We start from the raw sequence: 24,104 nt of genomic DNA, 5'->3' as shown, positions 1-24,104 counted from the left end.
CCTCTCAACTCCATTTTGTCAGCTGTCTACATGCTATTGTCGATTCTGCTCATCCATAAACAGGAACCTTCTTTCCCAAGCGGCTTCCATTTTTATTTATTCCCGGCTTGGGACTGGACCAGATTGTTATTGGACACAAGGTTACCTTCTGACCTGGAGCAGAGGTGGGGCTGGAGGCCTGGAGCCCGAGGGCTCCTCTTTCCCATCTTCCGGCTAAGAAGCTGAAACACAAAACCAAGGCCTGTAAGCGAGGGGGAGGCGGGCAATTTCAGTTCAAGGCTCCAGGTGCTGGCCCAGAGACCAGGAGACTGGGAGTTGTAGTCCCACCTTAGGCACGAAAGCCGGCTTTTTTGGGGGGGGACTTCGGGCCACTTGCCCCCAACCCACCTCGCAGGGTCGTCGTTGGGGGGAGGGAAATAGAAGGGAAGAGTATTAGCAACTCTACCTTCGACGACCAGAATCCACTGAATTGGGCCGGCTGGTCAATTTAAATAAAAAGGGCCATTTAAAAAGGCAGCCCTGACAGCAACGCGAGAAGGGCTGCCTTTCTTTTTTCGCGGCTCCTCGCTGCGGCCTCCATGAGGCTTCTTCACCAACCACGCCGTCGGATGCCAAGGCGGCCCGCCCGAATTGGAGCCCCAGGCCCAGAGGATGGTGGCGGTCGGGGTTTCGGCAAATACCCGCCCACGGATGCTTTCGCTACTCCAGGCAGGCAGGGCAGCTCTTCAGCCGAAGGCCAGCACCGGCGGGCAGCCATGCCCAGGGGCCCGTCTTCATAACCGGGGAATAGGAATGCGGGAAATGAGCAGGAGGGCCAAAGAGGCCCAACCTTACCGAAGGCTATTACGGCATTCGAGCGCCTCGGGAGAAAGGCCGGCGCCGTTGCCGCGTCTCCCTCCGGCCACAAGGCCGCGGCGACCCACTCGAGCTACTCCTCATTCCGGCGGAGCGTAGGGACGAAAGAACAAAGCGTCCACGCGTGCGCCTTTTATACTCCTTGTCGCTTCCCGATTGGCTGGCATTTGTGGGCGACCAGCCAATCCCGTCGCTCCCTTTCTCTCCCCTTCGTAGCCAATGTAGTTTCGCGATCTTTCTCTTCGTTTTTTAATCAGCCGCGTCCATTCGCCATCCGCGTTGTGACGTTTCTTCGACCTCTTGAGGCCACTGGATTGGATGAGCCGACGCGACTCGGGAGCCAGAATTGGCCAGAAACATTATTCGAAATCCTAAAGGCTGAGGAGAAAAGCTCCAATATCGCGAGACTTCGGAGGCGGAAGAGGCGGAAGAGTCTCCTGCAAAGCGGGCCCTGATGGGACTTGTAGGCAACACGCAGCTAACGGTACCTGGCTCTGTGTAATCGCTACGCTGCCAGGACTACGAATCCCGGAGGCTCAGGAGGGGCTGACGAAGCGGCACTTCCGGCCCGGCTGCTGAGAGGGGAGCGGACGAGACGGCCGGCTGTGCGCTTTTCGGCACTGGCGGGGGAAGCGGCGGAGAGGCGCCATGCGGTGGGCAGCCGCGCGAAGGCTGCCCCCGCCGCCCCTGCTGCCCACAGGTGAGCGGGAGGGAGCGCGGGGCGGAGGCCGGAGGAGGAGGAAGAGGCCGCCCCCGGCCCAGACCATCCTCATGCCGAGCGGACGGGCTGGTGCGGGTGACTCCAGCTCCCATCAGCCCCGTCAGTGCGGCCATTGCGGCGGGGGGCGATGGGAGGTGCACAGCCCGGGGAGGGAGACCTCCCCGGCCTGTCACGGGGGTCCCTGCGGGGGAGGGAACAGCGCCTCCCGCCCTCCCGAGCTCGGACTCCCCTCCTGGACGGCGAGTCTCGCTTGGCTGGGGGTTCTGGGGTTTGTAGTCCCAGCATCTCCGGATGGGGGGGGGCACTTGCGGAAGGTCGGCTTACCCCAGTGCGCCGTCTCCCCCCCCCCAATATCTCTGTTCTACCTTTCGGCTGCTTTGCCCCTCAAGGACCAGCTTGAAAAGGAGAAGGTGGCTCTGATGCTCTTTCTTTGCCATCTGTAACCAGGTTTGGTTAGAAGACGGGCAATTATATAAACGTTATAAATAATTGAAACAGTGTTGCTGAGAGGCTGTTAGAAAGCAGCCCTTTCAGCCCTCTCTGTGTTTAACCTGGTATGTTAGAAATAAATGGCCACTCCAGAATACCATTCGTAGCCCTTCAGGTTCAGGGAAATATAAACAGATTGAACTTTGACGTGGGACACGAATATTTGCCTCCATTCGAGGTTGAACTTCGGCTGTTTTCTGAATATCTAAAACAGGATCTGTCCCAGACCCATTGTATCCCGAAGAGCTAGGGTTGCAGCAGAGAAGGCCCAGCTTTTACACAAGCAGGACCATCAACGAGGCTTCTCTGAAAGATCTCAGATTGCAGTATGGTCTGTACCAGATTGGACAGCATCGCCTTTCATTTCTTACATCTTTGTACCAGGTTCACTCCCTGCAGAATAAATAAAGGCCAGAATGACTCTAAAGGTCAGCTGAAGTAACATTCCATTAAGCAAAGTTGTTTCCTTCTCAAAGGTGAAGCAAACATTTAACACAAACACGCCAGGTAAGTTTAGGTACAAAGTTCAAGAGGTTTTCTTGCTCCTCTGCTGTTGAGATGTAAGCAGAATAGCTCTCTTCCACTCTTAGCGTATCCTGGAAGAAATGGATCCTTGAACAAGTCAACCCAGAGTTCTCTCTCCCAGGGCACAAAGGACCTGGTGTAAATTATAATGTGTCTACTTCAGACCCATTAAGCGAAGACTCAGATTAGGGATAGATTGTCTTAAAGAAAATCACTTTTTTTTTCTTTTAATGACCCTTTAATCCCTTTGTTTTGGGGTGGGGGCAACTGAGTGGAGCTGAGCATTTATTGGCCAGATGCCCTTCCTGTTGCCTATGCAGAGTTCACTGCAGATATTTTCTTTCTGCGCCCTGATAGAGAAACATCTACTGTTGCCTAGGATGGAACTCTCAACCTTCTGAGTGGGAGGTGAGCATCTTCACCTCTAGGCCACCATGCTGCTCATCTGTCTGGTCACTAAAAGTGGAAAATGACTTGATAGCATATAATTAATGTTAAAGTCTTTTTAAGTGCCAGGTGTGTGCTATCCGAATGTGGACTGCTGCTAGCTTTCAGGTGTTCTGCCAATTAAAGACATATTAAGCTTTCCATGATCTGTGGTTTGGGTACATGCACATATAAATCTAGGTGGTACAGGCATGTCCTTAAGACACAAAGATGGACATCTGAGCTAAACATTTACATTGGTGAGATGTATGCACCAATGTCAAAGATATTGCTTGTGCCATTAACAAGTTATACGTTTGGAATAAACTGCAAGAGGATAACAAGGTGCATGCACCAATAATCACTTGGGGAGAGGGGGATCAGCTTAGTGATTCAGGGAGACAGGATATTTGGGTGCTACCTTCAAGGAATGTGTGAGCAGTGGCTTGGCCTTAGTAAAGCAGTTGGGGGCCTGGGCTTTGAAGATAGATCATTGGGGAATTCAAAAGTTTAAGGCTTGGCTGGGGAGCAGAAAACATTCTGAAAGAGGGAGTCAGTGAATAAGTTCTGTGCTGTTGCCCTTTCAGCCTGGGTTTTTAACATATTAAAATATTTTTAAGGATTTGGGCAGCTTATCTTCATTGCTGGTATTTAAATCCTTTGGTCCTGGGAGTAAATATTTTGTAAAATAAATGTCAAACTTGTATTTAAGAATCTAACTTTCCATGCCCCTTCTTTTAATCCAGGAAACTCCAAGGTCATCATGGCAGTTAAATCTTTTATTTATATGTGAAAGTGGAAAGTTGTTGATTTAAGCATCATGTGTTGCTAAGATTATTTACTCCTAAGAGTCTCAAGTTGGCTCATTTTTCCTCATGGAGAATTAGTACAAGGATTAAGGCACTCATTTTACTTTTTCCACTGAAACATGCAAAAAAGCAAAGCTGAACATTTTTGGCCCACTTTTACTAATCCTTGTCCATTGAGTTCCTAGGTAGGGCATAAGGCAGGCAACCTTGGCTCTTTTATGACTCGTGGACTTCAACTCCCAGAATTCCTGAGCCAGCCATGCTGAGGGAAAAGGGAGAGGTTTCCAAGCTGAGCCATGCTAGCTCAGGAATTCTGGGAGTTGAAGTCCACAAGTCATAAAAGAGCCAAGGTTGCCTACCCCTGGCATAGGGCATGCATAAAAAGATTACATGCTCAGGTGTGGTAAAACTAATTCACCGCTCTTTGTATCTTGGTGGAATCACACGTGTGGTCTCTGTGCCTGTGTGCAGACCTTATGTAATTTCAGATGTTCTAACCTTACAGTAAGATTTCCCTACCTATCTGCACCTCCAGAGTGCTGCTTGAATTCTGAAGGGTGTGGTTCTTCTGATTTTACTCAATCCTCTTCCTGGCAGCTGTGCACAAAAGTCCTTCCCCTGCCGTTATCATTCTGTTTTCCCACCCATCCCTTACTTGCTTTTTTCATCTATCCTGTTCCTGCCTGTCTCTTGTCTATATAGTTTCAACTTCCTCATTCTCCTTCTGCATAAACGCCTCCTCCAGACATGGTTTCACTTCTTATTCCGGCAAGCCGATGCTTTCCCCAAACGTGCTGGAGAGTTAGTTCCTTGTGCAGCTTGTTCCTGTGTTACTGTGAGAGAACAGAAGCAGCTTCTCAGACCCAGGTCTCAGCTGGATACTTGTTCCAATCCACCACCCCGATCAAACCCCATGACCCTAGTAAATTAGAAAGTTAGGGAAGATTTAAAGCAAAAATTTTCTGTTGCATGAAGTTTCTACCGAGCTGTATTGGAAGTCCTCGACTTTCAACTACAATTGAGCCGGACATTTCTGTTGCTAAGTGAAACATTTGTTAAGTGAGTTTTGCCCCATTTTACGACCTTTCCACAGTGGTTAAGTGAATCACTGCAGCTATTAAGCTAGTAACACAGCTGTTAAGTGAATCTGGTTTCCCCATTGACCGCTTGTCAGACGGTCGGCAAAGGGGATCACCTGACCTTGGGAGAGTGCAACTGTCATTAAACGAGGCAGTTGCCAAGTGTCTGGATTTTGATCATGTGACCCTGGGGAAGCTGCAACGGTCTTAGGTGTGAAAAACAGTCATAACTCACTTTTCCCAGTGCCTTTGTAACTTCGGTCACTAAGTGAACTGTTGTAAGTCGAGGACTACCTGTAGTTTTTGATGTTGAAAACCATTCAGATATGCTTTCTGACCACCTCAGGAAGAGAGAGCTTTGCTTGGGCTTCTGTTCCATCAGCCTCGCTCCTTCTGTCTGACTGCATATCGCGAAAGCCACCTCAAACAAGGGGATGTATAGCCTCTCTGATGCGGTTTAATGGGACCTGGAGCTTTAGTAAGGGTTGATCTGAATTTTGTTTTTCGACACCTTAAAATAACCCCTTTAAACCCACTAAAATATGTTTAACAATTGCCCCACCTGTTCCAGGGAACGGCTCCTTTATAGCCCTCCGGCAGGGCGGATATCATAGTGAAGCCTACAGACCAAAAAAAGTGCATTTGGACATGGAAAGCAATTTTTTTGTCATCTGGTTCTGTGTCCACCTATGTCAGGGGTAGGCAACCGAAAACACTCAAAGAGCCACTTGGACACGTTTCCCACCGAAAACAAAACACTGGGAGCTGCAAAACCCTTTTGATATCTAAAATGAAGATAACACTGCATATATCCTTTTTTACCTTTATATATATATATATATAATTGAGGATTTTTTCTTCTTTCCTTCAAAAACTGCTTTCATTTTTTTGGGAAGTTATAAAAATGATGTAGGACTGGGTTGGAGGGGGGGTTGCACATGTTTTTTTGTGTGTTTCTGAATAAAACTCCTCTTTTGTTGTTACCAGAAGCAGCTTTTATGATGTTCCATTGTGGGACTAGATTATGAGTGCCAACAAGAATACCCGCTACAATCGTTTCTCCAGCAGTAACACTCCAACAGTAACACTCCCAGAAAACACAAACGGGGTAAGACAATGCAGCTTGACAGCCATCTCACCCGGCATCCTGGGGTTTTCTCCCAACTGTCCTCCTTGGCGTTCTTGTTTTCAGCCCATGAAGGATGGAATGTAAAAAGTTGTCTCTCTCTGTTGCAGACAAGAATGGAAACTACTTTTGGACCTACGTACTCCGCTGTGACCACCATCACCAAAGGTTGGGACTGAATAATTCTTGCTGTCTAATCTGTATACAATTATAAGATAGTTTACAAAATAAATACATCTTGGCTTACTGGTCTCCTCTGAAAATCCAATAATTCGTTTGTCAGCTTAAAGTTGCAGTCTGAGTTCCATAAAATTCAGATTCTCACTTCATAATCATCCAACGTACGTAGGAACCAAAAATAGCATGCTACTATGGCAAATAAGAATATCAGGCTACATGCAGAGTACTGAATAGTTCTTGGGATCATATTTAAGGATATCATTTTAATTACTAGTAGGTCCATAGAATGACAAACATGATAGATCAGTTGAAAACTAGTTGATTTCTGGTAATAGGATTAGGGGAAAACATGGCTGTGATTGACAAGTGCCGTACCTGAAAGCATGGCAGTCAAAAGATGTTGCCCAATTGTTTTCTCATGCTCTGGGTGACAGAACTAAAAACAATAGGTAGAATTGCAAAAGAAACAAATTTGAGTTAAGCATCAGAAAAAACTTCTGTTGATAAGAGCTTTGGAGTGGTGGAATGAGGTCTTTTTTCCGTATTGTGTTTAAGACTCTGCAACATTTCTAATTTTATTTCAAAAACCTGCCACAGCTGCTTTAAGATGTTGCCTGTTCCCACTCCCTGCTAGCACTGGTGAGGTTACCTAGTTTGGTAATGAAATGTCTGCAAAAAAACAATCATGCTCAGAGAACACCAAGAACCCCACAGTTCAACCCTGAGCTACAAATATTCAATTCTGAGATGGTTACATTTTAAGTGATTGTTCAGTTTATAAAAACAAGCAAACATGAAGTTTATAACATGTAAATGAAGTAAATAAAATGCATAAATAATATATTGCTATAGGGAGCAGAGGTTCAGTTAGCTATTTATCTCTTAGGACATTCATTTTAATTCCTTCCTAGCCTTGTTTTTTGATGTTTAGTGTTTTCTGACCATGGAAAATTTACTTTCGTTTTTGCTAAACCTTATTATGAAGTGATTTTTCACAGAGGTTTCACTATACAAACTTTGGGTACTTCCTGTTGTGCCCGGACACTGCTTTTTGTTGGCATAAGAATTGGTTTTTAGAAGATAAATTTAGAATATAGGCCTAAATCAATACAGGGAGGGTAGAATTATTGATGGAAAAATCCATCTCTCCATTTCAAAGCTGTTTTAAAAAATTGTTCTGTTCCATCCGCAGGAAATTTGGAGGACGTGTGGAGTTTTATTAATTTGTTTTTCTTTTATATACATATATATATGTGTTTTTCAAAGCGGCTCAGTGATTTAATGGAATCTTACAGTGCAGAATGTCTCACCTCTCTCTCCTGCTTCTCTTTTTAGCAGATGGAAGTAGTTCATACAAACAACATCGCCCGACACCCTCCTCCTCAAGTACACTCCCCTATCCCTCCCGAGACGAGGATGACGGCATGGTAGGTGCTTTGAGGAGAGCAGAGATTGCAAGGTTGGGAATGGAGTCTCTCTGCAGTTTCTCTGACTCAGTTTCAGGTCACAAATTCCAGTCTGCTCTTTTTTTTTTCTACATCTGCTGAGATTTCTCCCTTCATAGGATGTGCAATTAAATATAGGAATAAATCTATATGAAAGTTCCGTTAAAGGTTCTCAATTCTCCCAATTATTAACACTGCTTTTTGGCTTCAACTGAATGTGTTTAGCAATCACTCTGGATTGATACGGGTTAAAATACATGTTGAGTTTGAGCTACTTGAGACAACAATGGCTTATTTAGTATGGCTTCACTCCATTAATCTTTATTTGGCATTTTAAAATATTCCGCTATACCAGTGATGGCGAACCTTTTAGAGACCGAGTGCCCAAACTGCAACCCAAAACCCACTTATGTATCATTGGGTGCCGGGTGGGCATGGCCCATTGAGTGGGCGTGGCCACGGTGGTAACGGCAGACGGTGGGACTAAAAAGTTCAATCAATCAATTCCAACTTTGCAAGATCTTTTTTTTCCCGTGAGAAGTTGAAATTGATTGAACCTTTTTTTTTTTTTGCACACGGCGGCCGAGGCCTAAAGCGAAAAGGTTTTATAAAACCCAGCTGAAGGCCTAGGACTGGGGCAACGGCGCGTGTGCCCACAGAGAAGGCTCTGAGTGCCACCTGAGGCACGCGTGCCATAGGTTCGCCCCACAGCGCTATACTATCCTTGGAAATGTTGAAGAATAAATAGTTTTTCAAAATGAAAAGGAATTGATGAATAGCTAAAATTTAAGAAAGCTCTACGCTGCCTTTCAACTGCCCTCTTGGTACATAAGCTCTCGGCGTGCATACAAACAACAAAGTGATATAATGATAAGATATCAATTGGAGAAAGTAATAGGAAAGATGAGAAAGATAATAGTAATATAGCCCTTTTACGTGGGTGAATATCTTTAGGCATAAGACAGTGCTGTGGTAATGAGCAGAGTGATGGAACGAGGGAAACAACTGTTTGCCAGGGGCAGGACCTTCTGGTTGCACCCCAGCGCCAGCTAAAGACGTAACATTTTAGAGCAATTACTGGTTCATGTATTTATTTTCATTTTCACTTTGATGTGCATAGGCGTGCACATATGCACATCATATGATAGACGGGCGGTTGTAAAAATTTGATAAATAAGTAAAAATAAGTAAAAAAATAAATACTTCAATATCCCACCTGTCCATTCAAATGATATTCAAGGAAGCTAATGATTTTCTTTAAAATTAAAAAGCTAATGTGTGTATCAAAATTAATGCTCAAACTGATCACTGATAAAAGGCTTGATGAAAGAGAGGCATTTTTACAAATTGTAATGAATGTGAGAGTGTGGAGGTCAAAGGGTGCGTCATCCCTCAGCATCTAGGAGAAAGACCTCTCAGCTGGGGCCTCACCTCTGTGAGAGCCTGCCTGGAGAGTTTAGGTCAGGTATAGGCAACCTTGGCTCTTTTATGACTCACGGACTTTAACTCCCAGAATTCTTGAGCCAGCTATGCTGGCTCAGGGATTCTGGGAGTTGAAGTCCACGAGTCATAAAAGAGCCAAGGTTGCCTATCCCTGGTTTAGGTCATCACCACCGCAGGGGTGGTTCCTGCAGTATTAAACTACTGGGGGCTTTGAAGGCCAATATCAGCACCTTCAATCATGACATCTGAGCCTCTGGCAATCCCTGCAGTTCTTCAGCAAAAGAATCCAGAGAAGGTGCCTTTTGCGCCAGTTCACAGCCAGTTCCGGCCCCCCAGCACCACCTTCTGGGCACAGGCAAATAGAAAAAGGCTGGAAGCACCGCAGAGCAGAGGTTTGAAAGCCTCCACCTACCTTGAAGATCCCAAGTGGGTTCCAGGCGTTCACCAAGATAACTAGAGCAGCCTCAGTACCATGTCTTGGCCCAGAGCCCAAGTTTAAATGGCCCCCAACCTTTTGGACACCAGGGATCGGTTCCGTGGGGAGAGAGTTTCCCACGGACTGGAGGGGATGTAGTTTCGTGTGCTCCCTGAATCCCAAGGAGGGGGTTTCCCTTTTTTGCGTGGCCTGGTTTCTGGCATGCCCGGGCTGGTGCTAGTCCACTGACTGGGGATTGGGACCCCTGGCTTACAAGAATTGGTACCATCCAGATTACTTTGGAACCGCAAGGCCTTCCTCATCGCTTTGGTGATTTTGAAAGTGACCTATAATGACCCAGCACTCAAGTCAAGAGGGGACTTCAAGTAGATTTCCTGGAACTGCCTTTTGCAGTGCGTGGGTGTAAATATATCTCATCTACCAGGAAGCATTCCTGAACTATCAGGCTAGTCCTGCACTGCCTGGTTTAACTATTGTAAGAACAGCAAATCCAGAACTTAACAATAAAATGAAAAAGATGTTCAAAAGCAGGACAACGTCTGGGACCTGTTGGCATTTGTGTCGGAATGTTTTGGAACCATCCCTCCGTTGTTACGTTAATTACCAACAAGACAATGGGTCACTCCTCCTCTTTGCACAAGCAGCCTACAACAACTCAATACACAACAGCATGGGGTTCACACCATTCTGAGTGGCCAAACACATCTCTAACCAAAGTTAACTGGCAACGGTCTGGTGTGAACTCTCAGTTCTGGCTTTGCACTACTGTAATTCACCCGCCTTCTAGTCAACTATATCTTTCTCAACAAATGGAGTAAAAGATTGTTTTTACGTAGAAGCCCAAGTTGAGGCAGGCCCGACGTTTTGTGCTTGTCCTGGAATGTCCTCAGGGTGAGAAGCAGGAGAGCCTCTCTTGAGTTCATGGATGTGAGCTGCCTGCTGAGACGCCCCTCTCCCCCCCCCCCCAGCAAAGAGTCGGCATGGTCTGAATTTTCCTTTCGCTCTTCCTTTGGGATGCTGCATCCTGGAGCCACGAAGAGGCCAGGACACCGACAACTCAGTTGTCTCTTCTGTCACCGTTTAAAGTCTGTGGAGATTCTCAGTCATCCAGGTCACAAGTTGTCCCAAAGGTGTTTTTTTCAAAAGGCAACTGAACTTTTCTTGGTTTTTCCTTGAGGATGTTTTGCTTCTCATCCAAGAAGCTTCTTCAGTTCTGCCTGAATGATGGAGAATGGAAGGATTTATATTCCTTTCAAGTTATCTGCAAGGAATGATGACTGCAAGGAATATAAATCCTTCCATTCTCCACCATTCAGGCAGAACTGAAGAAGCTTCTTGGATGAGAAGCGAAACATCTTCAAGGGAGAAAGAAAGTCCAGTTGCCTTTTGAAAAAAGCACCTTCGGGACCACCATTGAAAGAATATGGCTGCCAGACCCCCCTATTTAAACTTGGCCTTTTGTGGCTGCTTCTCTAAGGTCCGACTTTACTGTTGCTCTTCTTTTCCTGGGTCAGTCCCCCGTCCGTACAGGTGCTGTAGGCCTCCCTTGGCCTGCCCTCCCTGGATGGGAACCTGAGAGGTGGCCGTTCCGCTAGCTGCTGCCTTGCTGAGCCAGTCCCAGAGAGCCTGCAGCCAGGACAAGCCGGGTGATTGGCGGGCACAGTGCCCAGCTGACTCTTCCACCCCCAAACAGGAAGCCACAGAGCAGAACCCCGACTGAATTGAATAGGAGGAAGTCTCCAGCCATCTACGCAAAGCAAATTGGCAGAAGTGTGTTTGTGTGTGTGAGAGAGAGAAAGAGAGAGAGAGGCAGAGGCAGCCTAACCACAAGTGCTCTTAGGAACAGCAAAGGCCATGAGAGCGAAGCGTGGTAGGTTTTTGGTGAAGGATCATAGCCGGGAAGCAGCATTTCTGGCCAGGAGTCTGGTTGAGCACCAGAAAGTTCCATGTTGGGAAGGTGAGATTTTTATGTATCCGCCTCAGAGGCAAAAGTCAGTCCGGAGAGCTTTTGCAACCACCTGTCAGAGATCTGTCAAGCTTTTACCGATGATTTAACGGTTAAGTGAAACGCTGGTATTGTGCAAGAGGTGAAAGGATTTCCGAAGGCTAAACTTTGCAGAGCTCTGTTAAAAGCAAAAGTAACTTCTTTGCAGGGCAGGTAAATGTGCTCTGCCTGCCACTGATGTGTCAAGGCCTCCCTCAGCTTAACCTGCTGCTTATTTCTTGTTTTGAAAAATGCAGAGCAGCTTGCAAAAGGAATGTGGTGGTCTCACTGCGTCTTTGTGTGCTGCTTGGCCCGTCACAGGGGGAACAGCCGCTTGGGACAGAACCTGGCAGAAGTGTGTTGAGAAAGGCTGCCATTAAAAAGGGCCTTCTGGAATCCCCCATAATGCTGGTTCTGAACACACAGGTTGTAAGTTGTTGATTGTGGCCGCTGTGCTCTTTTATCTTAAATAAGCTACTGACTCATCTCTCTCTCTCCCCCCCCCTCTCCTGTCCAGCCGCCGATCACCCGTCGGTCTGACTCTGCCATCTCCGTTCGCTCGTTGCACTCCGAGTCCAACATGTCCCTGCGCTCAACGTTCTCTCTCCATGAGGAAGAGGAGGAGCCAGTAGGTATTTGGGGGTCGGGGGGGCAGAGTTCCCATAATATATGTAGCAGAACAAGTATATGCAACTTTTTCTATTAACTACCAAAGTAGAAAGCTCTTTGTATTGCAGGAACTTCATTTTTCTTTTCACAAAGGAACCTTTGGTGACAATTATTAAAGCAATTAGCCTTCTGCCTCGTCCCCCCAAGCAACAGAATGAAAACATCCTAATAAAACCTTGCTGTGCATAAAGGAAAAGCCCAGAGGAGCCTAAACCCGAGGGAGATGAGGCTCCCTGATACAGCAGCTGATGATTTTCCTATCCAAGGCATCCTTGGTCCACATTAAGCCCGTGGTTTTAGCTGCCTCCCCCCCCCCCCGCAAGTATGCAGCGCCACAGCCAGAAAGGACTCTGAGGAAGGAAATCTCTGGGTCTGGAGTTGCAGCCAAATTGGTCTTGCTTTTCATGGTCCTTGCTTAGCTTATGGGTTGCTGTTGGTCTTACTGGCTGTAATCGTAGATGAAATTAAAAGGACCACATGTTTGCCCATCTCTAGTGTAAAGGAAGAGGTTGTCTGTTTCTGGCACAGTTCTTTTAACCATAAATGGTTCGCCACAACTCACAACCACTGCATAAAATCTACTCTGTCTCTGGTTTAGAATTTACTGCCCATGGCCCCTGTTCAACTTTTCTGCCTTAATCTTGATGCATGCATGCAGTTCAGTTCTGGGTGTTGTAACGCTGGGCCTTTGGAAGTTTGCAAAAATCCTTTTTGTTTTGGGGGGGAAAAAAAGCTGTATTCTGTTTAACAAAATAAAGTTCCAAAGCTCTCCTCAAAATTTGGCATAGGTGTGTGACCTACATTTATCACATTTTCCTTCCCCAGTTAACCCCTGGCTCTCCCAAATAGTAAAAGTGCCATCAAAAAAATGTTACAGGTAGTCCTTGACGAATGACCACAATTGAGCCCAAAATTTCTGTTGCTAAATGAAACATTTGTTAAGTGAGTTTTGCCTCGTTTTACAACTTTACTTGCCATAGTCGTTAATTGAATGACTGCGGTTATGTTAGTAACATGGTTGTTAAGTGACTTCCCTGTTGACTTTGCTTGCCAGAAAATCACATGTCGCTGGCACATAGCGATCGTCATAAATAGGAGTCAGTTGCCAATTTTGATCACGTGACCATGGGGATGCTGCATGGCTTTTAAGCATTAAAAATGGTCCTAGCTCACTTTTTTCCCATACCATTGTAACTTTGAACGGTCACTAAATGAACTGTTGTAAGTCGAGGTCTACCTATATTTACCCTGAGCAGAGGCTACCTTTTTGTGAGCGTGTTGTGCACATAGATTGATGACCTTGTTGGAGGGAGGGGGGTTATCCTGAGCCTGCAGCCCTGGTCCCCAGTGGTATAGGTCAGAGGTCCCCAAACTTGGCAGTTTTAAGACTTTTGAACTACAACTCCTAGAATTCCCCAGCCAGCTGTGAAGTTGGAAGTCCACAGGTCTTAAAAGCTGGCAAGTTTGGAGATCGCCCTGATGTAAATAACAGGCAGGCAGCTGTTTTGGATCCTGCAAGCAGAGATGCCCCTGCTCTCCCCCTTCCAAAGAGGATCCTTGGTCCCTCCGGTGTCGTCCCCTGCTAGCTGCTTTCATCCTGGGAGCTGCCTAGAGCCAGTGAGAAGATTTAAATAAATAAATAAAATTCTCTCCTTTTCTCTTCCCTGATTGTGAAAGAAGGAGGGAGACATTTTGGTATCTGGACTGCAAAACCCTGGACCAATTCCAACTAGATGGCAGCAGAAAGATGCAGAGGGCAGAATTCTTTCATGCCTTCTGGTTTTTTTTCTGTATTTTTGCAAATGAAAGGTTTTGCTTGGGCCCTGGAGAGTTCTGCTTACACCCCTGCCCGGCTCCAGCAAAACCCACTTAATGACCGTCTCACTCAGCAACAGAAAGTTTGGACTCAATTGTGTTTGCAAGTCAAGGACTACCTGTGATTTTGTCTTCCAAGCTCCCCGGCCTGGCAGGGCATTGCTGCATTTGAGCAAAGGGAGGCGCTCTTTCATCTTCCCCTTTGTGTTCTGGTTGGTTGCAGGAGCCTCTGGTGTTTGCCGAGCAGCCTTCTGTGAAACTCTGTTGCCAGTTGTGTTGCAGTGTGTTTAAAGATCCCGTGATCACGACTTGTGGGGTAAGGAGCCGAACCAGGCTGCAGTTTCAGTCACATGGAGAAGGCAGTTGGGATCCTGAATTGAAGCCTGTTTGGGGATAACTTGGCCATCCAGTCCAACTTCCTGCTCCGTGCAGTAATCCAAATTAATGCACCTTTGTTTGATCAGCTTTAGAACCTTCCCAGGTGAATGGAATGGAATTGGAATTGAAATTAAAATGGAATGGAATAGAATAGAATAGAATAGAATAGAACAGAACAGAACAGAATAGAATAAAATAGAATATAGAATGGAATAGAATAGAATAGAATAGAATAGAATAGAATAGAATAGAATATAGAATGGAATGGAATGGAGTGGAATGGAATAGAATAGAATAGAATAGAATATAGAATGGAATAGAATAGAATAGAATATGGAATAGAATAGAATATAGAATGGAATAGAATAGAATAGAATAGAATAGAATATAGAATGGAATAGAATAGAATAGAATAAACAGGAAATAGAATAGAATAGAAAGAATAGAATAGAAATTTTATTGTCACTTTAAATGTACACTAATCCGCATACATTAAAATGAAATTTCATTACATTCAGGTCTTTAAAAAAAAGTACCATTATGCATATACCCACATACAAATACTCGTATGACACAGAAAAGGTTAGACCGAGTAGCCTGAAATTCCCCCCCCCCCCCCCACGCACCCTTTCTGCCAGTCTCAAAGGTCAGTCCTTCCCTTTTACTCATCCCGATCCCCTGGAGGAGACGGAGGCAAGAAAGGATTTGCCTTTTCTTTGGCTGCCCTTTTCTCCCCCACTGGATCCTGTGCAGCTGTGCTTCCAACCTCTCCTTTGGTAGGAACTTCAACCCACAGCACAATGGAGGCTGCCCGTCATGGTCGTGACTCATAATGGTTGTAAAGCAGTGACTCAATCACTGTGCTCGTTAAACAGACAGCACAGTCATTAAGTAAAGTAAGGATTCACTATTGGTGCGGTTATACACAGCATTGTGTCCGACCTTCGGCCACTCTGTGGATCAGCACTCTCCATGGCCCTCTGTCCCACACCGCCTCCTTCAGATCCGCCACGGTCATCCCAGTGTCATCCTTTATAGTGTCCAGCCAGCGGGGCCTGGGGCGGCTCCGCCTTTTTCTGCTGATCACTCCCAGCATGATTGACTTTTCGAGTGAGTCAGCTCTCACGTTGTGACTACAGTGTGACAGCCTCTGTTTAGCAATCTTGGCTTCAAGTGACTATTTTTGGTGAAGTTCGCTCTAGGTCTTCTTTGTTACTTTTGCAGTCCATGGGATGTGTCATAGTCGACTCCGGCACCACAGCTCAAAAGCGTCCTCCCTTCTCCTGCCTTTTTTCAGAGTCCCAAGTTTCGCAGCCGTAAGGAGCAGTTGGAAAAATTATTGCGCTAGCTAATCTCCATTTGGTTGCGAGACAGATGTCTTTATTCTTCCAGATGTTATTCATGCCAGACATTGCACTTCTTCCAAGTCCTATACGCCTGGCTGGATATTTGTAAAAATAAAGACGGGATACAAATAAATAAGAATAAATTAATGCGGGCTGATTGCCCAGTGCCCAAAGTGCAGTCACAGGACGGGGAGACTATCATGGCTTCAAATTTGGGTCATAAATACCCTCCCAGGCAGATCCTTCGGAACTTCAAATGGTTGCCAAGCGATGAAAGCAATTTAGTCTTGTGTCCAAAATGGACTTCTGCAACCTGGAAGCTTTCCAGATGTGTGGACATCAACTCCTGGTAATGGTTCTGCTGGCTGAGCCCACACGGCCTGCTGGACCTGCTTGCTCAGGGTTCTGTGTGTTTGGAATCCGAGCCATTAACACAACGAGGGATGGTGTTGGGGCCGTCCCAATTAGATCATTTAGAAGAGAACAGCCTTTGAGTGCATCATTAGTGAAAGGAATAACTTTACTAAAGGCAAGTGGTTACTAGCCAGGTAAAAGCCAGATCTGAGGTTTGTGTGCGGAATCTGCCCAGTTACTTCCCCTCTTTTCCAGCCCCCCACCCCACGTTATCTGTTTAGTGCCTGGTGAGATTCAAACAAATTTTTTAGGTGGCAGTTCTGATTCTTGCTGGCTTCGGGGATGCTCCGCATTCCATTCCCAAGCTTGTGGCCTTGGGGTCAGCTGGCCGATGTCTCTGCAAGCATTCAGTGTAATTTCAGTCTCTGGCCTTCCCCCCTCTATGTGTTGCTTCCTCTTCTCACCTCCCCCCAGGGATTCATGGCAGTCTGGCATCAGCACGGCAGGGTGGCGATGGAGCAGGTTGGCAGCATTGACAAAGGGTTTGGACATGCATAGCATACCAACCCTCGCCATTGTGGTTTCCTAAACAGGTTAATGGCACGTGGAGAGACCCAACGGAGTCCAACCAGGCAGAACCCCCTTTCTATTGGGCAGTTCCCTCACGATTCTTCCAGCCAGTTGCTCTGACTTGTGTGTTGGGGAATGTGGGAATGGAAATTGGGAGCAGGGCCCGGCTTGCTTTCTGCTCAGCTGCGGAGAGTTTTGGCCTCTTTGGTGAGAGCGTTTTCCTGAATGGTAGAGCAGGAAAGGGAAGTGAGCAGCTGGGGAGGAATTATCCTAGAGCCCCCTCCTTCTCCTCTCCCCAGTAGAGGAGAGTAAGGCCAGCGTTGAGCAAAACTTGTAGCCGATTCAGTTTGGCAGCCCAAAGAAGGTGGAGCAGCTGGTTGTGCTCGGTTTATCCCGGAGAATCTAGGAAGGAAGGTCTGTGTCTCCTTCCCAGAGGTTCTGCTTGGCTGCCCAGACTTCACTCCTTCCAGCTGTGGCTTATGGTCACCTGGTTGTGTGGTCCTTTTAGAGAGTGAGCGTGGCTGCCTTGACTGCCACAGAAGCCCTTCCTTGTCACTAACACAAAACCCGAAAGGAAGATGTCGTGAACCAAAATCCTATCAATGATGTGGGAAAAATTCCTGAATTAATTAGGAAGAAAAAGTTCCGAATAGTATCACTTTAAGAGCTCAATAGTATCCACAGCCTCTGAGCTCACTAAATCATTGTGTATTTCTGGGAGTTGAAGTCCACGAGTCATAAAAGAGCCACGGTTGCCTACCCCTGTCCTAAACAAAATGAGGCTTTCAGTAAGATGAATGGCATCTGTCTGGAAGAAGAGATGTAATGGTCATCGGAAAGGGAAATGTGTCACCTTTTATAATCCAGAATGCAGCCATCTGATAAAAGGAAAATTTTTCAAGATCTGGTTTTGTCAGAGATATTTTCTTTCCAGATAATGAATTTATTTTTTTTAAACCTTTGCTGGGTTGCATGTGAGGAAGAATGATGCATTTTGTCTGTTTTGCTTTCTTAGAGTTGAGTTGGACATATGGAGGCTGATTGCAGGCTCCAGATTTGTCCACAAAGATCTGCAAAAAAGGAACCAATCCACCAGTTTTAGCTCCTGGAGCAAACTGGATTAAAAGAGTTGGGTCTCTAGGGAGCAGATGCAGCCTAGCAGAACCCATAGAGCAGTGGTGGCGAACCTATGGCAGGTGTGCCAGAGGCGGCATTCAGAGCCCTCTCTGTGGGCACGCGCGCTGCCACTGCCAGAAGCTTGCGCAGGTCCATTAGGCCGCCACCGCCGCCTGGAGTGGCAGCCCCACCCAGCACAAAGGCGAAGCGTCCAGCTAGCAAGATCGAGTAGAGGTGGTAGAGCACGCCCACGCCCAGCAAGACAAAGGCCACCCCGAGCAGGAAAAGCCGTATCCCCATCGGCGCCATGGCCCCCCAGTCCCAGCTAGGATTGTGTGCCTCCCCCCATCTATGCTGGGCCTCCTGCCTACCGCCCCACCCGCCAGAGACCCCCTGGATCTCCCCCAACTCTGCCCGGCCCCCACATGTCCCCCCCATGAGCAACATCGAGGTGGCCATGCCCACCCCAGCCACACCCACCCAGTCTGCCGTGACAACCGCAGCTATGCCCACCCAGTGGGCCACGCCCACCCAGTGGGCCACGCCCCCCTGAGGGCACCACAATGCTGATGCAGCCTTGGCACTTTGCAATAAATAAGTGGGTTTTGGGTTGCGGTTTGGGCACTTGGTCTCTAAAAGGTTCGCCATTACTGCCATAGAGGGTTCCCCCTGGTGGGGAAGAAAGGTGTTATGTGATACACACCCCATTTCTTACAGTCTTGTGTTCTCTTTCTTCACAGCACACATTTTGCAGGAGATGTGCCTTAACCTCTGGTAGGTAATTAAGATGTGCCTTAACCTCTGGTAGGTCCTTTTGAGCATTGTGTTTGAGATTACAGGTAGTCCTCAACTTACGACCTCAATTGAGCCCATCATTTCTGTTGTTAAGTGAAACAATTGTTAGGTGAGTTTTGCCCCATTTTACGACCTTTCTTGCCACAGTTGTTAAGTGAATCACTGCCGTTGTTAGTAACACGGTTGTTAAGTGAATCTGGCTTCCCCATGGACTTTTGTTTGACAGAAGGTCGCAAAAGGGGACCACATGACCCCAAGATACTGCAACCGTCATAAATATGAGTCAGTTGCCAAGTGTCTGAATTTTGATCACGTGATCCTGGGGAGGCTGCAAAGGTTGTAAGTGTGAAAAATGGTCACAAGTCACTTTTTTCCAATGCCATTGTAGCTTTGAATGGTCACTAAATCGTTGTAAGTCGAGAACTACCTATATTGTTGGAACGTGCAGGCTTTCTTTCTTTTTTGCTTATCTTTTGCTTCTTGGTCAAAAAGAAATTTAAAAAATGGCACCCAGGATTTCCCTGTTGATTGGACTCTGGTACTTTTTACAGCCTCTGAGAAATTTCACTCTGCTAACTACTTTTGCCAAGTGCAGCTCTGGATATTTCCTTTAGGTGACTACCACGTTCAGAGTAGTGGATTTGGGTAGACCAGGGCTGTACAACTTTGGCGAGGCAGCCGGTTGCCAGGGCAACGTTCCAAGTAGATGGGGTTTGGATTTTCCAAATTTCTGATATGCTCCCCTTGTTTCAGTGAGCCTGTTTTAATGTCTCCTCTACAATGTTTCTGTGTTTCCTGTCTCTGAAACCGTGGTTGAAAGATAGTCCAGGGGACTGCAGAAAGGTCACCTGAGAGAGGCACAGAACAATGGGTGATTTTGAGGAATGACCTCCCTAAGATAATATACATGAAGATATGTGAGTTATTTAATTGATGAAATGCATGCCAATCAATTGATAAAGTTACAAATTCACGCGTTTGAGGAAGTTATTGGTGTTTAAGCGGACAACAGCTTTACTTAGAAATTGGATTCAAATGTTCCCTTGGAGTTTGGTTAGCCGTAGTGGATCCCAGCTCGGGATGGTGCCTGAATGATCTTCACAAAGGGTTTCTCCTTGCAGAGAAGTGCCCGGTGGACAATGCCAAACTGACGGTGGTGGTCAACAACATTGCAGTGGCTGAACAAATTGGGGAGCTCTTCATTCACTGCAAGTACGGCTGCCGGTCCAGCGCGAGTGGCAAGACTTCAGCCTTTGAGGTGGACCCCCATGGGTGCCCCTTCACCATTAAACTGAGTGCCAGGAAGTAAGTTGCTGTGAAGCCTCTTCCCGTGGTCGCTGGCTTGTCTGGGAATGGCTGCTTCCTCGAATGCAGCAGGGTGGCGTCCTCCCTCCCACTGCCCCTTTCCATATTTTTGACAGTGCAGCTATGGAGAGATTTGGGAGGAGACACGACCTGGGATTAGTGCTGCGGACAGAGGGAAGGCTTTTTTTCCAAGAAATCTAAGTGTCTTGGTTCCAATAGATGAAACCATTTAAAAGAACTTCAAGGCAAAGATTTCTTCCTTAAGGGACATTTCATTTAGGAAACAAAGTATGGGCACTGACATAGGTGAACCCAAGACCAAAGTTCCCTCGCCTCTGATACAAAGTAACAAATTGCAATTCCCACCCCAAGAAAGGCTGTCATCAATCACAGTCACCAATTATACTAAAACGTGGGCTCTCCTCCCAACCTTTCAGCCCGCCAAAACGTTTTCTACCGTTGACCTTGATTCTCACACAGCTGCAATTGTTACGGCTAACTGAAACAACTCAAGCATTTCCCCCTCCCCCCCTCCATCTAAAAAATACCAAACAACATAGAAAAAACAGCAAAGGCAAAAGATAAAATGGCTGCAGTTTTTCAGTCGTCGCAGCGCTGACACTAAGCTGGAAGAGGAATGGCCAAACGTAGCCCTTTGCGTGGTTTTCAAGGGTAGAGATAGGAGGAGGAAACCCCCCCCAACTGCTCCTTTGTCTTAAAACTACCTTACATAATTGAACGACCCTCTGTAAAGCACAGCTGAAATTCAGCCATTTTGCAACTGCCTTTTGATAGCCAAAGATCAAGTTGTTGGGAAGGGCCCTAAACGGAGCTTATCCACGGATTGCTGCATGGGATGCAACAAAAGCTTGACATCTCTGTAGAGCAGTGGTTCTCAACCTTTTTAATGCCGCAACCCCAACCGGTCGTAAGTCAAGGACTAAACCGGTCGTAAGTCGAGGACTAAACCGGTCGTAAGTCGAGGACTAAACTGGTCGTAAGTCAAGGACTACCCAACCGGTCATAAGTCGAGGACTTTCCCTGCCCGGGAGCGCCGCGCATGCGTGGTTCCGCCCCCTGCGCCGGCCGAGGCATAGCTGGCAAGCGGCAGAGACGGAACAGGCCGACCACCAGCTGGCCCAGCCCAAGGGAGGTAAGGCACCCGCCGGAAAAGGGGGGAAAAATGGCGGACAAAAAAAATGGCGGACAAAAAAAATGGCGGACAGCCTTGCTTGGCGACCCCCATGAAATGGTCGATCGACCCCAAATGGGGTCCCGACCCACAGGTTGAGAACCACTGCTGTAGAGATATTTCAGTCCCTTTTGTTGCAGAGCTGGCAAAACTGCTATAAATTCTTTAGTGACTTAATTAAACCTTTCCAGCTCCGATCGTTTGTTCAGCTAAGCCACAGCTCTGTTTCCATAGCCAGAGCTCATAAGATTACAAAAGCTGGATGGTTATAGCCCAGCATCATGGAACAATAGAGTGAGGGGTGGGGGTGGGGAAGAATCACGATTCTTCCCATCTTAACCATTTTCATTTTGGTAAAAATGTGGCTTTCGCGTTTCACCCTGCCTACAAAGACATCCATTTTGTGTGAGTGCACTCCAAGGTGTTTGTAAAACCTCACCAATTCAAATATTGGTACTAGGCTTCAGGGCAACTCTGTGGAAATGGCCAGCTGCCCTCAAGTTGCCCAAAGATGGAAGTGTCCAGAGGACCTCCCTGATGCCACTCCAGAAAAATATCTGGTCCCTTTGCCAAAGAATAGTAATCCATTGAAGTTGTGTGTGTGTATGCAAGAGAGATACTCATTTTCTGACATTCCCCCTTTTATGTCTAGGGACCATGAAGGCAGCTGTGACTACCGGCCAGTGCGCTGCCCCAACAATCCCAATTGCCCTCCATTGCTCAAGATGAACCTGGAGGCACATCTGAAGGAGTGTGAGCACATCAAGTGCCCTCACTCCAAATACGGGTAAGCAGGGATCCACGATCTCCTAGGAGAGTCTTGCCTTAGAAGGGGCCCTTTTTTGCCCATCCCAAGGGTCATTCCCCAGGCCTTGCCCTGTGACCCAGTGCTGGGTCCCCGTGATGCTTGGCTCTAGGCTGTTCTGAAGTACCTAGTCTCAAGAACCCTTTGCTCCCTCAGATCAGAAGCCAGTTTTGTTGTAATAATAAATATGAGATCTATCTGTTTGTTTAATGTCCTCCATTCTATCTCTAAATGTATGCAGTTCAGCAGCTGCAGTCAATGAAAAGAAAAGCATTGTCAGGGGACTTACAAGCAAGGCAGTTCCCGAGAGCGCAAGCTCATTGAACAAGTGAAAAGGAGAGCAAAAGAGGATTTTAGCTTGGAGAGCAAAAGAGGATTTTAGCTTGGATGTCTGGCGGGGGAAGGGTGTGGGGGAGACTCCCAAGCAGCATGGTCAGTCAAGGAAGTCCAGGGTACTCTGCAAAAAATGCCCTCCTGTCTAATGAGAACCCAAACTACCCCAGTGGAAATGCAGGCTAATTGGAAAAGGGATTTGAGGAAAAAAACTAAGCACTACCAGATATCAGAAAAAAAACGAGAGTTTCTTGGATAGAACAAATAAATTTCCTTAGGAGAAAACAGAGAGAAGAATAGGAATGCCAGAGAACAGGAAGAAGGAAGAAGGAAGAAGNGAAGAAGAAGAAGAAGAAGAAGAAGAAGAAGAAGAAGAAGAAGAAGAAGAAGAAGAAGAAGAAGAAGAAGAAGAAGAAGAAGAAGAAGAAGAAGAAGAAGAAGAAGAAGAAGAAAGGAAGAAGGATCCAAAGACCCTCAGAGTTGACATTGCTTCTCAACAGTCTCATTCTATGTGACATCTATTGCTACCTGACTCAATTCCATGGAAGCAAGCAGAAATCACTCAAGCCATCACAGCTCAATGAAGCCCAATAATCAATTTTAGAAAGAAAAAGTACGTAGGATTTCTTGTTGAGAGGCCACAGTGTGTAGGCCTGAGATGACTTTCAGATGCCCATGTCCAGGATGCAACAGACAGGCTGCTCATACCCATCATTAATGGACCCTTCCTACTGATTCATATGGGAAAGAACAGCACTGCCAGGAGGGACTTTGAAGGTCTCCCGAGACTCTGAAGCCCTGGGCAGGAAGCTGAAAGAACTGAGACTGCCAGGAGGGTATTTATGAACCCTTCCAGTTGATAAGCATGCTTAAAAAGAGACAGTCTCCTCCAAGAGAGCCTATGTAAATGGGGATAATGAGGAGGCTTAGGGTTCCTTGACTACTTCATCAACCTGAAGGATCTAGGTAAGAGTTGGGCTATATCTCATCCTGACTAGGAAGGATGTTGTTAGCAGCCACATTGCTACTCTCTTCAGGAAAACCTGAAGTGCAAGGACAAAGAGGAGAGCCTCCAGGATAGAGGCAGGACGTAGAGACTGGCTGGAGTCTACAAAGATGAAGTCAAGAGGAAGTACAACTCACAGTCTCAGAAATATTTTATAGCAGTCACAGAACATTCTCGTGAAACAAACTGAATTTGAATTCCTAACAAGAATGGACAAAAACGGGCATCACTGAAACTTAGTAACCAACCATGGAGCATAGCCCTAGAAAGCTACAACTTAACTCAGAGCAAACAAAGTCAACGGAAGGGGGGAGGGTGTTATGCTATAGATTAAAAAATGCCTGTGCACAAATTCACAATTGTATCATGGAAATCCCGTTGAGACATTCTGGGTGGAAATAAAAATAGAGAGAAACTGAAGTGATATCATTGTTATTACAAGCTGCCTGGACAGGGAAAAAATATGGATGAGGATTTTTGGGTCAAATGATCAAAGCAACAATGAGAATTTTCAACAATTCTGACATGTGCTGGAAATTGTACTCTGCCAAAAGTGAGAGATAAAGTGAATCCCGAACCAATTTGCCGACAGCTTCATTTGTCAGAAAGGGAAAGAACAAGATCTAAAGATCAGATCCGCTATCCTAGACCAAGTCTTTACCAACAGAGAAGAAGTTACAGAAGAGAAGATGACTTAGAACCTTGGAAGAAAGTGACCATGTTGTCCTTGGGAGATATGTACAAAGCAGGCTGGTTAGATACACAGAGCTTCTAAAAGGTAAAAAGAGACGTGTAGAGAAACTGCAAGAGGAGCATCTAGCCCAAGAAGGATGCAAAGGACACATTTGCTAGAAACTGTATGGATTGTACCAGAAATACTGAAGCTTGGAAGAAGCTGAGGC

The 24,104-nt window shown here is 46.5% G+C and overlaps 1 protein-coding gene across 1 annotated transcript in view; it reads left to right on the top strand.

Moving 5' to 3' along the window:
• The first annotated feature begins 5,902 nt into the window (after positions 1-5,902).
• Positions 5,903-24,104, top strand: part of TRAF7 (TNF receptor associated factor 7) — a 43,142-nt gene continuing 24,940 nt past the window's right edge. The window contains exons 1-8 of the mRNA XM_015822835.1: positions 5,903-6,012; positions 6,141-6,198; positions 7,546-7,637; positions 12,036-12,146; positions 14,226-14,318; positions 18,507-18,540; positions 19,683-19,866; positions 21,711-21,845. Of these exons, the coding sequence (XP_015678321.1) occupies positions 5,929-6,012; positions 6,141-6,198; positions 7,546-7,637; positions 12,036-12,146; positions 14,226-14,318; positions 18,507-18,540; positions 19,683-19,866; positions 21,711-21,845 (791 nt within the window). The 5' untranslated portion in view covers positions 5,903-5,928. The remainder of the gene's footprint in view (positions 6,013-6,140; positions 6,199-7,545; positions 7,638-12,035; positions 12,147-14,225; positions 14,319-18,506; positions 18,541-19,682; positions 19,867-21,710; positions 21,846-24,104) is intronic.

This window comes from Protobothrops mucrosquamatus, unplaced genomic scaffold (assembly GCF_001527695.2).
Source record: "Protobothrops mucrosquamatus isolate PMUCROS unplaced genomic scaffold, P.Mucros_1.0 scaffold1690, whole genome shotgun sequence".
NCBI classification, from domain to species: Eukaryota; Metazoa; Chordata; class Lepidosauria; order Squamata; family Viperidae; genus Protobothrops; species Protobothrops mucrosquamatus.
This window is presented reverse-complemented; position numbering and strand designations above follow the sequence as displayed.